Source organism: Asterias amurensis, chromosome 2 (assembly GCF_032118995.1).
Source record: "Asterias amurensis chromosome 2, ASM3211899v1".
Taxonomy (NCBI): domain Eukaryota; kingdom Metazoa; phylum Echinodermata; class Asteroidea; order Forcipulatida; family Asteriidae; genus Asterias; species Asterias amurensis.
In genome coordinates this window covers 8777821-8794215 of record NC_092649.1, presented here as the reverse complement: position 1 = coordinate 8794215, position 16395 = coordinate 8777821, and the positions used below count along the sequence as shown (strand labels likewise).

The 16395-nt window shown below is 39.2% G+C and overlaps 1 protein-coding gene across 2 annotated transcripts in view; it reads left to right on the top strand.

Moving 5' to 3' along the window:
• The window catches only part of LOC139954473 (uncharacterized), a 24834-nt gene extending 8439 nt beyond the window's left edge, over positions 1-16395 (top strand). For both annotated transcript variants that reach the window (XM_071954282.1, XM_071954281.1), the window contains exons 4-17: positions 1095-1169; positions 1613-1775; positions 2414-2490; positions 5690-5773; positions 6123-6193; positions 7430-7507; positions 7809-7869; positions 8738-8810; positions 9808-10094; positions 10637-10709; positions 12019-12107; positions 12875-12934; positions 13958-14092; positions 14902-16395. In XM_071954282.1, coding sequence (XP_071810383.1) covers positions 1095-1169; positions 1613-1775; positions 2414-2490; positions 5690-5773; positions 6123-6193; positions 7430-7507; positions 7809-7869; positions 8738-8810; positions 9808-10094; positions 10637-10709; positions 12019-12107; positions 12875-12934; positions 13958-14092; positions 14902-15033 — 1458 coding nt within the window. In that variant the 3' untranslated portion in view covers positions 15034-16395. The remainder of the gene's footprint in view (positions 1-1094; positions 1170-1612; positions 1776-2413; positions 2491-5689; positions 5774-6122; positions 6194-7429; positions 7508-7808; positions 7870-8737; positions 8811-9807; positions 10095-10636; positions 10710-12018; positions 12108-12874; positions 12935-13957; positions 14093-14901) is intronic.

Below are 16395 nucleotides of genomic sequence, written 5' to 3'. Positions count from 1 at the left end.
GTTGGTGGATGGCCCCGATAGCCTAAATCCAGCCAACTTGGTGTAACCAAGCAACTCTGGATACTAGCTGTATTGTGATTTTATAAGTAATGACTTGCTGTTTGGCCTTTGAACTGGCGAATGAAACGATAAAAGCCTATTTAAACTATAATTATTCTGGTTATTCATTTTAGTGATCAGCTGATATTCGGTAGCATGGGTTATCTATGTTTAGTTCGGGAATTGTGTCACGAAGCTGATAAGATGGTAAAACACCTTCTAGTTCGTCTTTCTTTTCCCCACAAGTTATGGTTTTGTGGTCATTATAAGCGATTGCAAACGAGTTTTTCCTCACAAATAGCTTGACAATTTTAATACTTGTAACATTACATTCCCCATCCGTTTCGATGTTGTACTCTATCTTGATTCAACGATAGCCAACTAATACCATGGACCAAAAGTGAAAATTTCCAATTCTGTCACTTCACCGTAATTCGAAGACAACAACCATTTTCGAATTGCGTACGGTTTTCTTGAATCAAAGACAGACGTGCCCAACAGGCCTACCCACACTTGCAGTAGCAGCAGACTCCCCAACCTTACACCTACTGCACCTTGTCATGAATCAAAGCAAGATACTTATTCTAGTGCCAAACAGTACACAGGGCAGCAAATGTCAACCCATGTTGTACCTTATCTTCAAAGACAGTTGGCGTACTTTTGCCATACAGTACCCACCAGTAGCATCAAACTTCCCTTAAGCAATATTGTGCCTTATCTATGAAGTGCCACTGCCCGTAACCAGGGCCCAATTTCATAGAGCTGCTTAAGCAAAAAAAAACTCGCTTAAGCAAAAAAAATCCTTGCTTAGTAAAATCAGATTACCGGCCAAGACTCCACTCAATTGTTATGCTAAGTAAACAACAGCTAAATACCGGTCACAAGCAACGTATATGGCATGAAAGTTTGGCAAGTAACCAGCTCTATGAAATTGACCCCTGCTTTTCATGTGGTCGAACAAACACAATCCACCACTGGACACAATGGGTTTTTAAGTATTATGCCAACATGTATACCTGTGTTTACACGGGTTTAACTCTCTTCTGAACCAACAGGCTGGGATATCGACCGATTGCAAAAAGATCCTGAATTTACCATTTTACCAGAGAACGGAGAAGGACAGGTACCACGTAAGTGCATTATCCTGATGTGTTTCATCTCCCATAAGAAATGCGTGAACGAGAATAGTCTGGTGTCACACATCACGCAGTGATTCCATTTCAATAGATGGATTGCGCATGACGTCATTGACCACCATCTTTGATGAAACGTGCACGCGTGCAAGGTAGCGAGGTTTAGCTGCACCTTACGCGAGCAAAAACGTGAACGTTAAAACGTCAGAAAATCGTGTCGTTTCTAGGTGACGTCACTACTTTGGGCCTATTTTATGCTCACGTAAGACGTCTGCACGTGCGTACCTGGCGTGCAAAATGGTAACAAAAATGGACAATGGACACAAAATTTACAAAGAGCTCTTTAGATGCACCATGTGACTCATACAGTCAAAGTTATTTTAACATTGTTTCCCAGTCGTTTTTTTTTTTTCATTGATAATTATCGATTTTTTTTACAGGCTCTGATCGCTTTACGAAATTTTCCGACATTTGCCGAGTTTCCACTCGGGATGCAGCAGGAGATCGTTAAGGTCGGCTGGTATGAGAAGTATCAAGCGCAAAGAGTAATCTTGAGACAAGGCCATCGTCCACTCAATTTCTACTTCATCCTATCAGGATCAGGTCAGTGTAAATTGCCGAACTATTCTTCATTCAAGGTAGACAGGTCCCCAGTCTTTTTTCGCAAGGTTAAAGGCAGGTACTGGTTTTACAGAACCAATGATTTCATTGGATACAATGATTTCATTGGATAAACGTGCTGTGACGTAAGCTTTTTATATCTGTGTTTTGATTGGTCAGAAGTGAGTTTTGGCTGTACTTTCGGTTGTCTGCGCAAGCAGCGTTCATTTGTTTTGTACGTATACTATACGTAGGAGTTGACTGCGTATCTACAAGTGAAATGAATGGAGGGGAAAGGTTATTATGGACGAGGATTGATGTAGGCTCAACGGCAGCTCTTTGGCGTAATTCACGAACCTCGAAGTGTGACGTCGGATGTTCAGGCTACTCTTCACTCGAAACAATTTACCTTTCTCACCAATGGAGGGCAAACATGTTGGGAAAATGCTCCTCATTTAACCAAGCAAAGCCCCTAGCAACACCATAATATAAACAGCCGCAGACGTAGCCGCAACCGCTGAATCGGGAATGGTCTTAGTCTGCTGCCATCTAGCGTTCGGAAGTTTCCAATTAGAAAAGTATTGTTGCAACTTTACAAAGTGAAAAAGCCTTGAAGTTGACGATTAATTGTGTCTTTTCAGTTGTGGTTCGTGTTATGGAAGAGGGAAGCGATGTCCAAAGGACTGTGGTTTACCTGAACCGAGGGGAAACGTTTGGGGTAAGCTCCTTTATTTTAAAATCGCCTCTCTTTTATAAAAATAACCTTGCATGATATAGTTCTTAAAGACAGTGGATACTATTGATAATTGTCAAAGACCAGTCTTCTCACTTGGTGTATCTCAACATATGCATAATATAATAAACCCGTGAAAAGTAGAGCTCAATATTGGTCGCCGAAGTAGCGAGATAACTTCGAAAGAAAACACGAAGTTGTGTGCTTTCAGGTGCTTGATTTCGATACCTCAAAATCTAATTCTGAGGTCTCGAAATCAAATTCGTGGAAAATTATTTCTTTCTCGAAAACTACGTCACTTAATCAGAGGGAGCCGTTTCTCACAATGTTTTATACTATCAACCGTTCCCCATTACTCGTTACCAAGTAAGGCTTTATGCTAATAATCATTTTGAGTAATTAATACCAATAATTGTGTCCACTGCCTTTAACAGTGATGACAGCGTATCAACAAACTGGCTGAACCTTTATAAAAACGCTACAATAAAAATTTGGGTATGCAAACCTAAATGCAACACTACAGTGACATTTTGTAAAAGCTCTTCGGAAGTTCGTTCCTGCTCCATGCTGAAACCATCTTCACTCATTTAGGGCTCGGGCTACATTTAGGTGCCGCACAGCTGTGCCGAACAGAAGTACATGTTAACCATAAGCCATTCGCAAGTAAGATTTCAATTGTGTATGTCACCGGTGTGGCAGGAGATTCTGTCCCTGGAGATTCGGTCGCCCCCCCCCCCCCCCATATGGCATTATTCTTGTGGCGCCCTCTTTTGAACCATCCTTCCAAGCCCATGTTAGTTTGGGGACCGAATCTCCGGCAGACAGATTTTCTTTGGGACACCGGTGTCAGACGCAATTGTGTCCGCCATGCAATATTGTCCGCTCCGGAAACTTTTGCATATGCAATCGTGTCCGGGGTTATGCAAAAACCGTCCGGCGGACATGTACACGACTGTACGTATGTGCGCGCGTGTAAGCGAGCGTGCATGCACTGAACCTATAATGGGTGCGTTCGTTTAGCTTCCCTGGGTCACCCAGGTCAGCCCCAAGTGCCCTGATTGTGGAGTGGGTCACTTGGGGGCTGGCCCCAGGCAAACGACGTCACTATGAGAGCGGTGAGTGGTCGTTCGTTAAGCTCTTGTCAGTGGCTCACCCGAGTGTGCACCGCGTGGTAGACCCAGGGGGGCTAAACGAACGCACCCATAATATGCAGCATGAATATTCACGTATTGTATGATTGCAGCGAAAACCCAACGGCCGAACATTTCCCATGTCATTCACGACATGCACTTAGCTTGTACAAAATTGCGAACGTATTCCGTCGACCAGGGGCGTTTAATTTACTGCAAGGACGGTTTTGCACGGGGGCGGACACAACTGCATATGCAAATGTGTCCGGGCGGACACAATTGCACTATGAAGCAGCGTCCGGGCGGACACGATTGCATATGCAAAAAACGTCCGGTGGAAATTATTGCATATGCAATAATGTCCTCCGGATAGTATTGGATAGAGGACATAATTGCATGCGACACCGGCACAATGACTTGCTTGGGTCACAATGACCGCTTCCATTATTTTGAATTCGTTAGATTATAGAGACAGTAAAAGTCAAACAGTTCAGGGGGGGGGGTGCAAGCTTTTGTACGGCAACCACCAGATGAGCAAACCCAGGTACCATATTGTGCTGTAGACATTCATTTGCATAGTACTCACTGTCTCTTACATAACCACGCAAAAGCCTACACGTTACAATGGGTGCGTTCGTTTAGCTTCCCTGGGGCGACCCCGGTGTGTGGCGTTTTCTTTTTCCAGGACAAACTTGTGCAGATAATTACCTACGTTCGTCCTGGAAAAAAAAAACCGTCACACACCGGGGTCGACCCAGGGAAGCTAAACGAACGCACCCACTATTGTATCGATAGTGTGAGGAATTAAAGTTTAAGCAGTGACTTGTAATCAAGGTAGTCTATGTACCAGACTTTATTCAAATGTTACACGCAAATGGCATAATGCAGCTGGTGTCAATACACTACCATAGCATCATGGCAATTACAGAAATAAGGACACTACAGTGTCTTTCGATCTCGGTGGTCTAGTTGGTATAGCTCAGCTCTAGAAATGCAAAGTTCGTGGGTTCAAATCCCATCCGAGTAATATGCCTGTATTTGTGCTCACAGAACTCGGGTAAGTAATGAATATATCAGTGCTAACACACATCGTTGTATATGAGTCAATCCAAAATGATATTCTTTATCCCCGATGCAAATTTAAAGGGTCTATGTATGTAACTTTTGTAGGACAAAAAACACAATGTCCACAGATTTACACTAAACTTACACAGTTTGGAGATAATGATAGTAGAAAGCTTCCCTGAAAATATTACGTGCTGAGGTGCTGTAGTTTTTGGGAAATGAGTAAAACAATGTCATGAAAATAATTTCTCACGAGACGAAAATTATTTTAATCATTTACAAACATATTTTCATGACATTTTTTTTACTAATTTCTCAAAAACTACAGCACCTCAGTAAGTAATATTTGAAGGGAAGCTTTCCACTACCATTATCTTCAAACCCTGTAAGTTTAATGTTAATCTATGGAAATTTTGAAAAAGTACCCAAATCATTTAACATCTATTGAACTCCTGTATTATATATTGACATCTGACATCTGATGCATTTTACGCTGACATCTGATGCATTCTACGACGTCTTATTTAGGGGTGTGTTCCTTAGGGGGCCTTGTCAGGCAACTGTGAGGCAACCAACTGTAGTACATCCTACGGGATCACTTTGGTAGCACAATAATTATTTCTACAAACGGTGTCTTACGATCCGCGAAAAATATCGAACATTATGTGAGATTGCCTGGAGCCAGTTGCCTGTCATTTCAATTTGCCTTTATGTGACATGACCCTTTTGGAAGAATAGACCTCGTTCACGTCACAGCGCCCTCACGGTGGTTGGATACGAAAACCTCGCATTAGGCCATGGGCCGAAGGGCAAAAAGTCCTCTAGAAATAGAAGAATGCTGCAGCCCCAGGGGTGAAGGGGAGATCTATACATCAAAATGTCGGGAATGGTGTCCTCTTCTGTGGTGATAGTTTACTCCAGCGATTTTGGCCTTTATTTGAAGGGGGACTATTCAAAATGGCTCCATTTATCTTTTATTCGTTGTGCAGGAGTTAGGTTTGGTGAATAAACAGACACGGAAATCAACTGTGATCAGCAGAGACCGGGTTGAGTTTCTTTGCATCGACGATGTGGTGAGTTCAAACTCCCTTTTACTTTGCTGACTGTCCAATTTGTTTGAGAACTTTCGTTTCCTTTAATTTCAGACTCTCTTTTAATTACTTTCGAAAATCTTCCTTCGTTTTTAAACACTCTCTCCCCCCTTTTTAACTCTCTTTTTTGACTCCTTTTTCAGTTAAAAAGGGACTTGATTTTATACAGGAAAATTTCACAGGATTCCATCAAATTCTTTTTACATTATATCAAATCTAGCTGCTCAGGTTTTAACTGTCTGTGTTGTTTAGGATACCAGGCGATTTAAAACACCAAATCCAAATTTTGCACTGAATTCGAACTAAATGTTGTAATCTTTTGATTTTACAGGAGTACACAAGAATCTTTATGGCAGGGGGAGTTGCAACTCTCCTTGATCCCACACAGAGTGACTTTGTTCGGTAAACTCTCTTATTCTTCGTATAAATTCATATTCTCTGTTTTCCTCCAAAAGAGTCGATTAGGATATGGTGAAAACATGTTTTTAAAAAATAATCGTTTTTGTATGCCTGTAGTAAAAAAAATAGTGTCATCGTCTTGTTCTGTTGAGTGCTTCTGTCGCAGTGTGATTTTTTTTTTTAGCCTTTGAAAAAGATTTTTGCTAGGCTCAAAACTTCAGGGCACTATAACTTTTGGGGCATTTATACCATAATAAACTGCTCACAAAAAGTAAGGAAACTTTTTTCAATCCAGTATATTTGTTATTATTTAATACTCGTTTTGTATATGATATATATCAATGCAAAGCGGAACTCTTTCTCTTTAAAATGATACCACGTTTGCAATGATTACATGTTGCTGGACTTGGCTACACGAATAACAATGAGGCAAAGTCACAAATCAAATGTGCCAAAATTACCGTTGTCTGTGAATGGTCAATAGGTAATGCTCAATAATCAAGCTTTTCAGAACCATTAATGGTTTACACAATGATTTACACCAGTGAGCTCACCAGGCACAATTAACCCTCATCTCATGAAAAACACCTTGTTTGATGGGTATTTGCAAGACGATATTCTACAGCCGGATGCAGTCCCATACTTGCAGACTCTTGTACCAAATGCCATCTTTCAAGAGGACAACGCTCGCCCCCATCGAGCCCGACTGGTGACTGACTACCTGAACAATGTTGGGGTGCACCGGGTGGATTGGCCCGCTAACAGTCCACACCTGAATCCCATGGAACATCTGTGGGACCATCCACTCGTTACTGAACTTCTTGTATCATTAAAGTGTATTAATATCAGCCAAGTTGTCTTGCTCTATACCAAACTTCTTGTCTCAATAAAGTGGATTAAGATCTGTAAGTAATGTCTTGCTTGTTTGAATTACAGTGTCAATTTGATTGTTCACCCATAACACAAATTGCAAATTTTGGCACATTTGATTTGTGACTTTGTCTCGTTCTCATTAGCTTGGTCAAGTCGAGCAACATGTAATCGTTGCAAATGTGGTATCATTTTAAAGAGGAACAGTTCAGCTTTGCATTGATATATATCATATACAAAGAGAGTATTAAATAATGACAAATATACTGGATTGAAAAAAGTTTCCTTACTTTTTGTGAGCAGTTTAGTTCCTTTTGGGGTTGTTTTAACAGTTTTCGACAGCTAATTCTCACTTTTTCTCTGTTCCAGGAATCTGAAGTTTCTTGAAGGCTGGCCGATGCATCTTTTGGCTGAAAATCCAAAGAAATGCATTTTCTCTTATTTCAAGTAAGTTTGTAATAACTTAACAAACATACCTTGGATTGGATTGGATTTTAGGGAATTCTTTAGATGATTTTGAGGGGAGGGGGTGCCTACTAAGGCCTATAGTGCTGGTCTTGCTGAACGACACAATAAGTGCCAAGACCAGGAAGCGAACCCACACAGTCTGGTCACAACTGTCAAGTGCACTGCTCAGCCACACGACACTTTGCCGTAACTTTAATCTGTCATTAACAAAACCTTCCCACCCCTTCTAATACTAACACTAATTTCTTCTCCTGTCTCATTTACAATCTCTCCATGGCAGGAGGGGAGACGTACTCGTCAAGAACAGCAAGAAATCAGACTGGATTCTCATCGTCAAGTCGGTTAGTCCTCTTCCAAATAAGCACTTTTAAAAGACCCCTAAGCTGTGACATTCCAGGCGCCCTCGATGATGTCAACAAAGACTAGATTGGTCCACAGGCACTGGTTTCACATACCCAATGATTTAATTTGATACAATAATTCCACAATGTGCAATGACGTAAGCTTTCCATATATGTCTGTGTTTTGATTGGTCCGAGATGACGTTTGTCAGCGTGCGTAATGTTTGTATGTACTATGTTGTACAATCCTTGTGTACATGTAAGCCTATGCATGCAATGTTGTATACATGTACGGTCGAATTTGACTATGAATCTCCATGTGAACTAAGGTACATTCGTACAGATCCGAACGCACGCTTAATGCCTGTATCTAGCGTAATTGACGAGCATCAAAGTGTGACGTCTCTGTGCAAACTTATCATCGGATGAGAGTTCTGCTTAGCGGGTTACAAAATTGCACGTTTCATTGTTGGGTTCAGCAACGGTAGCGAATACACAGGGTTAATAGACCCTAACGTAAGATATTTTCTTTCATAATTTTTTAAAATATAATTTATGAGCCGGTATAAAAACAGCTATATTCCCTCCCTAGTAAAAGTGCTAAGTTTATCAATGAAATCCCTCCCCGTTTGCTTCCATTCCCGGCTCGTTTATTTAATTGTTTATTTAAATTTGCTATTTATTTTAATTTTAATATTTTATATTATTTTGTCCTTTGTTTTGTATCCTTTAAAAAAATCTATCAGTTTTTGTATGTGACGTATTTCCATGTATATCTATTAATATAAACTGCTATTTAACTATAGGCATAATAGAAGTCACGAGCCTTAACCCCCAAATACTCGCCTCTGTTAACTCGCCTCCACAGGGTAGTTGCTCCGTGATGAAACTTCTACATAAAAAGAAGCCGAAGGAGATGAAGAGATTACAGAGTGATACAAGTAAGACTTTCTTAAACATCAAGGGGGTGGGTTGTGAACCTTGCCTGTATGGGAAATGGTAGACTTTTGCATGGCCTTCGTGGTGTCAGCGGTGCGACTAGAAAGGGTCGATACCACGCGGTTGAGTCGAGTGCTTCCATTTCCAGTCCCTTGTGACCGCGGCTACATCCAAGCCACAGAGGCCCTGACAAAAGGCTAGGGAAATGGGGGAGTCAGCTGTTCCTTCGGGGCACGAACACATTAAAGGCAGTGGACACTATTGGTAATTACTCAAAATAATTATTGGCGTAAAACCTTTCTTGGTGACGAGTAATAGGGAGAGGTTGATGGTATAAAACATTGTGAGAAATGGCTCCCTCTGAAGTGTCATCGTTTTCGAGAATGAAGTAATTTTCCACGAATTTGTTTTCGAGACCTCAAGTTTAGAACTAGAGGTGTCGAAATCAACTATGTAAACGCACACAACTTCGTGTGACAAGGGTATTTTTTCTTTTATTATTATCTCGCAAGTTCGGTGACCGATTGAGCTTAAATTTTCACAGGTTTGTTATTTTATGCATATGTTGAGATACACCAACTGTGAAGACTAGTCTTTGACAATTACCAATAGTGTCCACTGCCTTTAGAAGAAAATACAAGGCATAACGTGTGTGTGTGAAATATCCTCCACACATACACTATGTTACATCCACAGCTTTCTGACAGGCAATAAATTGCCCTGGTCATATTTTTACGGACATTTCATAATTCAGTGTCATGATATTCTGGAATAGAAAAGCCCGTGGGTTCGAGTCCCTCCCGAGTAGTATGTTTTCACTTGACTCTGAGGAGTGTTAAAGTATACAGTGCTTTTAAGCTGCATCGATGTATGGGTAATACATAAACAATACAAACCTTCATAAAACTTAGACAAAATATACTATAATAATAGTCAGCACCCGGAGCCGTGACGTCACGATGCCTGTTAATGTCCTGCCTTTATCTCCCCAATACATAGTGGTACCAGACCTGACCACCATTGGCAAGCGTCATTCAATGCGTGGTGGATCACTGGAGAACTACAACCAGAGAAAAACACGTGACGAGTTCGAGCTGTTCATGCAGGGTCTGAATATTCATGAGCGAGATGCAACCAATGGGAAACGAAAGAGTTTGTCAGAGAATGTCACGCAGGACCGTGAGGATGGTGGTGCGCAGGGCAAAAGCAAAGTAGAAAGTGCCAAAGATAAAAGAAATGCTCGCAGACTATCGAGGAGGCCTACCTTGCCATCACAACACTCAAATGTAGGTAACGATTATTGAATCAGGAGGTTTTCCCGCCAAATTCCAACACAAACTAATTCAGGTTGTCTGGCTCATTCAATTTTGTTTAAAAGTTTACCTTTGCATATCATCAAGATTCTACAGACAAAGTGGATCATTCAGGGTTCACTGCTATGGTCTAAATGATCATTACATCCCGTAAGCCATCAGCAAGAATCTGGTTAACCATTCAGTTTCATCAATATTGTACCGTCAAAGCAGAAGTTCAAACAGTGAATGTCTACAAATGAAATAAAATTTACAATGATCCTAAATGAGAAAAACGAAATCATGTGTTTTTAATGCGAATTTTGTTTTCTTCAGGATGCTTATGGTAAACTTTTCGATAAAGGTTTTTGATATGTGATTGAGTTCAAAGTATGACCCCAATTTAACAAAACACTTCTAAAATATCAAATACCAGACTTTGAAATTAACATACATCATGATAAAAAAATGATCGACATTTTTACTTAATTGTATTTCTTTGTTGATGCTATAGTAAAACTTGTTGTCTCTATCAGGTTCATATGATAAGACGTCCCTCGCTTCAAGTTCCAAACAACTCGGATGAGAGTGATGAAAGTCCAACTGAAGGTTGGTCTTAAAATTTGCTTTTGTTTTTCTAGCAGATGCACCTTAAATTAGCCGATTATTGTGTAACTGCTTCCCGATTATGTTTTCAATTGTTCAACCCATGCGTCGCGCCAAAAATTAAAACGTTGAGACATGTGTTGTAGTACTCGACCACTTTATCGAGTACCATTTAGATGGTTCTCGTACCCATACTCGGTTAGTCAAGGACTTGTCCGCTAAAAGTCCATACTCGATATTCGACTGAAAAATAACCTGTTCTCAAATTAGGCCTGCCCGACACTCGAATGAAAAAGTTCTTTGACTCGATTTTCTTGTGGTCACAAAGTACAGTTGTTTAATGTGTGATGATAAAAAATGTATGCCAAACAATGGAGGAACAGAGCACTGGAGATAACAGTAAATTGTATATTCATTTTAATTTCTTAAAAAGTGGAAAGCTTTTAGGGGTGCCGGTGCATTAACTAGGAGGTCTTGAGTTCAAAACCCAAAAGAACTGAGAAGTCTCCCGAAAACCGAAAATTCTACTCCGCGGTAGTAACATATAAAGCTAGAAAAGTTTTCACAAGAACAAAGTAAATTGCTCACAAAAAGATGGGAAACTTTTTTAAGTATATCTTTATACTCTCTTTGTATATGTATATTATCAATGCAAAGCTGAAGTGTTCCTCTTTCAAATGTTACCACATTTGCAATGATTACGTGTTGCTGAACTTGGCTAAATGAATGACAATGAGGCAAAGTCACAACTCAAATGTGCCAAAATTACCGTTATTTGTACTAAACAGTCAATAGGTAATGATCAATAATCAAACCGGTCAAGCTTCAGAACCATGAATGGTTTAAACAAAGATTTGCATCAGTGAGCACACTAGCCCTCATTTCTTGAAAGAAAAACTTGTTTGGGTATTTACTGAGTTCTTTGTCTCAATAAAGTGCATTAATATCAGTAAGTTGTCTTGCTTGTTTGAATTACAGTGTCAACTTGTTTGTTCACACAGTAACACAGAACTGCTAATTTGGCAGATTTGAATTGTGACTTTGCCTCATTCTCATTAATGGCAAAGTCCAGCAACATGTAATCATTGCAAATGGTATCATTTGAATGAGGAACACTTCAGCTCTGCATTGATAATATAACATATACAAAGAGAGTGATAAATAATAAATATATACTTGGTTAAAAAAAGTTTCCTAACTTTGTGTGAGCAGTTTATATAAGCATATACACGTGGTGTTACCGCAAAACAAATTTTTAAGTGGAATTGTGTAATGAATTTGTCTTGTTTTTAAATTATTAAATTATGTTAAGATACTGAGCAACTCAACATCGTCCAGGTGCCAATGGGACAGAAGAAAACTGTGGCGACTGAAATAGTAGATGAAATCATCAGAAATGAGGTACGTCAGAAAAAATATTGCTTACCAGAATAGGTTACCAGCCAAAGTTACATTAAGTTTATACTGTTGTGACTGGTGTCCCATTAAGAAGTTTCGTCAAGCAGTATGTTCTGCTAAACAGCTCTATTGGACCCTTTGGCTCAATTTTATATGGAGCTGCTTTAAAGTGAAAATATTGCCGAACAGTTTTCAGCTTAGTGTGCAGGATACAGTCAGAAATGACATATTTGGAATTTTATATTTTGGCTGGTGACCTCAATCGGTAAGCATAATGTTCCTGAAGCTATTTTTTGTGCTCGGGCAGTTTTTTAATTTTATTTGGCACAGCTTTTAATTTCACACAAAATTTAATATTGCTTCGTTTATATAATTGGCCCTTATTTGCCACAATTAGTGACCTGGAAAACCTAAACTTGTTTACCTAAACCTATTTTCTCATATATAATCACTAATTTATCGCCATCTATTATGGAAAGGGTTGTACAAAGGTCAAAAGTTAACGAGTCCATTTGATTAAACAGCACACCTAAATGTGCATATAGAGCTGTATTATTAAAGATAACTGCTAATTTGTATTTGCAAAGCAAAGTTTGCTGCGCGACGGCCACTCCCTACAAGTCACAACCTGAAACTTTTACACATTGATTGCTGTTCATACTATTTTTTTCGTAATTTTCTTTTTCAAATACCGATTTGTTTTTGTACCAAGAAAAAACATTCTCCCTTTGAATAGTTTGAAAAAGCATATTATTTAATTTTTTCTGCAGGAAGATGGAGTCGAGCCAGTCTGGGTCAAAGTTCAAACCTTAACCAAAGGGTCATATTTTGTGAGTATCTACGGGGTTGCATTGTATTTGCATTGCATTTGAGTAATCATTATTTGAGCTTGCTTTTGGGACTTCTGCTTCTTCTCACCCGTACACTCTCGCTTTCTTAAGATGGAGAACAATTGCATTTTTTCAAGGAACCTCTTTGGAACTCCTCGGCTGTTCCATTTATCCCTACCTCCTACAATCTAAACTGTTGTAAGAGGAGTATCAATTCCTTACATCAGCGTGAACCAGGCCTCCTGCTTCTTCTCACCCAGACACTCTCGCTTTGTTGAGACGTAGGATAACGAGTCACTCCAACAACTTTATTCAACATTCTGCATCTCTTGCTCTTCATCCTCATTCTATAGATTTCTACCCTCAATCTTAGATTCCTACCCTCTGCTTCTTCTCACCCATACACTCTCTCTTTGTTGAGATTTAGAACAAAGAGTCTTTCCAGCAGCTTTATTCCACATTCTGCATCTCATTCTCTCTCCCACCTAAATCTATAGGTTCCTACGTTCAGCTTCAGCTTTCCTGAGTTATACTCATCTGAAACATTTTATATTTGTAGCCAATAATTGCTTTTAGCATTGCTTGAAGTGAACTTGCTTTACAAAAAACCTCAACAAACTTATAATAATTATTGTACTTATTAGAGTCTTAATTTTCTTTACATTTGTTATCTTCTAATTTATTAAAGATCTTAAATATTGTCCGATACTCTTAACCACGAAATGTATACAGAATTTAGGCCCACTTTGAAAGGGTGTTACTTTTGGTATTTAGAAATGAAACACATCGATCTATCTTTGAATTAGATTTTAAAGTGTTTATAATGTTATGTTTTAAATTTATTTATAAGGCTAAAAACTGCTTATGTTGAGCAAGTTTATAAATCAAGTTATTAAATGAAGGCCTATAGATTGTTTTGTTTATTTGTGATGATTAGGCTTAGTGATGAGGCGTTAGTTGTGACGATAGTTTTTGTTCGGTTTTTAGCTAGATTTAACTAGATTTATTTGTTTCATCGACCAGGGGTTATCCGACATGCTGTTCGATTTCCAGCCGAGTTTCTCGGTGGTTAGCAACGGGGCAGAGTGCATTCTCATTTCCAAGAAGTTCTACCGGGAACATGCCACGACCAGGATGCTTGGACGCTTGCGTAGAGAGGTACTTCAGTTTAAAACAAGGGTCTTTGGTAACGTTAAAGGCAGTGGACACTATTGGTCATTACTCAAAATAGTTATTAGTATAAAAACTTACTTGGTAACTATTAATGGGGAGAGGTTGATGGTATAAAACATTGTGAGAAACGGCTCCCTCTGAAATAACGTTGTTTTCGAGAAATAAGTAATTTTCCACGAATTTGATTTTGAGACCTCGGTATTAGAATTTGAGGTCGCGAAATCGAGCATCAGAAAGCAAACAACTTCGTGTGACAAGAGCGTTTTTCTTTCATTGTTATCTCGCAACTTCGATGACCAATTGAGCTCAAATATTCACAGGTTTGTTATTTTATGCGTATGTTGAGATACACCAAGTGAGAAGACTGATCTTTTACAATTATCAATAGTGTCCAGAGTCTTAAATAACCTCCATGCTGAGGTTCGTTGGTTAAGAATATGATTTGATGTTATATGAACATGATTTCCTTTAACTTAGTGCAAATTGCATGAACGTGGAATAGGCATAGCTGTGTATTAAGAGAGATGTGACACCGAAGATTATATTAATAACAAATTGAATTGAATTGAATTGAAGAACCGGTTTCCTTCGTGGATGCTGGACGTCATTTTCAGCACAAATGCAGCACAACCAAATGGGCAGACTATAGTCTGGTATCCTGTATTCGCCAATGCGTTTTTATTTTATTTTATATATATACAAAACGGCTCCTAATCCCAACTCTTTTGATACGGCTGTGGAAATAGTTTTGTTTTGTGTTTCAGAAACTGACCGGGTATAAATTCTATTCACAGGAGCAGAGTTACCCGGATGATCAAGAGCTTCAGAAGAACCTGGAGGTCAAACTTGAATGGGACGCTTACAAGAAGAGCGCCCTCTTAACTACGCTCAAACGCACTAGGAAGAAAAACAACCAACCACGTTGACGAGTGCATCTTCCTTAAAGGCAGTGGACACTATTGGTAATTACTCAAAAGTATTTATTAGCATAAAACCTTTCTTGGTGACAAGTAATGGGGAGAGGTTGGTGGTATAAAACATTGTAAGAAACGGCTCCCTCTGAAGTGCCATAGTTTTCGAGAAAGAAGTATTTTTCCACGAATTTGATTTCGAGACCTCAGGTTTAGAACTTGAGGTCTCGAAATCAACCATCTAAACGCACACAACTTCGTGTGTGAAGGGTGTTTTTTCTGTCATTATTATCTCGCAAGTTCGATGACCGATTGAGCTCAAATTTGCACAGGTTTGTTATTTTATGCACATGCTGAGATACATAAACTGTGAAGGCTAGTCTTTGACAATTACCAATAGTGTCCACTGCCTTTAAGTTTGGAAACATAAATGGATCCCAACTTTTTGCTGTCTTTCAAATTCCCCTTTAAAGGCACTAGACACTATAGGGGACTTTTGAGACGCTTGGTGGCAGCAGACTTACCAGGTAAAATCCATTGTTCTCGGTCATGTGCGCACGCTCAGAACTACGTAAACAATGGAAATTTACCTGGTAAGTCTGCTGCCACCTAGCGTCCCAAAGTCTCCCATTGGTAATTGTCAACGACCGTTATTCCCACTTGGTGTATCTCAACATACGCATAAAATAACAAACCTGTACATTTTGTTGCAGGAGAATATTGAAAGAAAAAACACCATTGTTGCAGTTTCTCAGATGCCTAATAAAAGACTCCAAGCCGGAAGTCTTTTAATATTTGAGTGGAAATTTACCTCTTTCTAGACAAAAAACGCTACACCAGAGGGAGCAGCTTCTTGCAAGGTTTTATACTTTCAACATTACCAAGATAAGTTTTTAGGCTAACAGTTATTTTGAGTAATTATACCAAAAGTGTCCTGTGGCTTTAAGCAACATTTGTTTGTTTATTTGTACAGACTCTACCATGTCTAGATTGCAATCTCTTTTACTCGCTTAACCTTAGCAGAAACACTGAAATATACATGACTTGTTGAGTCTCGATTTTATTTTGTGAAAAAGTGAGGCATACTTGTCTTCGGATTGGCAAATTTATTTAAAACCAGCTGCAATATTAGTTGTACATACTTCAAGATTTTAAGAGCAAAACAAATCCTTCGTTACAATATTTTATTCAAGATTTACTTTAACAATTATTTATTTTGCGTAGACAACTATGGTTGTTGCTTGTTTTGAGGGGATCTTGTTTGTTCGTTGTTTGCTTTTTGTTTGTTTATGTTGTTGTTGTTGAGGGTTTTGCGGGGGGGGGACACTAACACAAACATTCCAAGTATTTTTGTTTGTAGGGGTGTTGGGGTGTTTG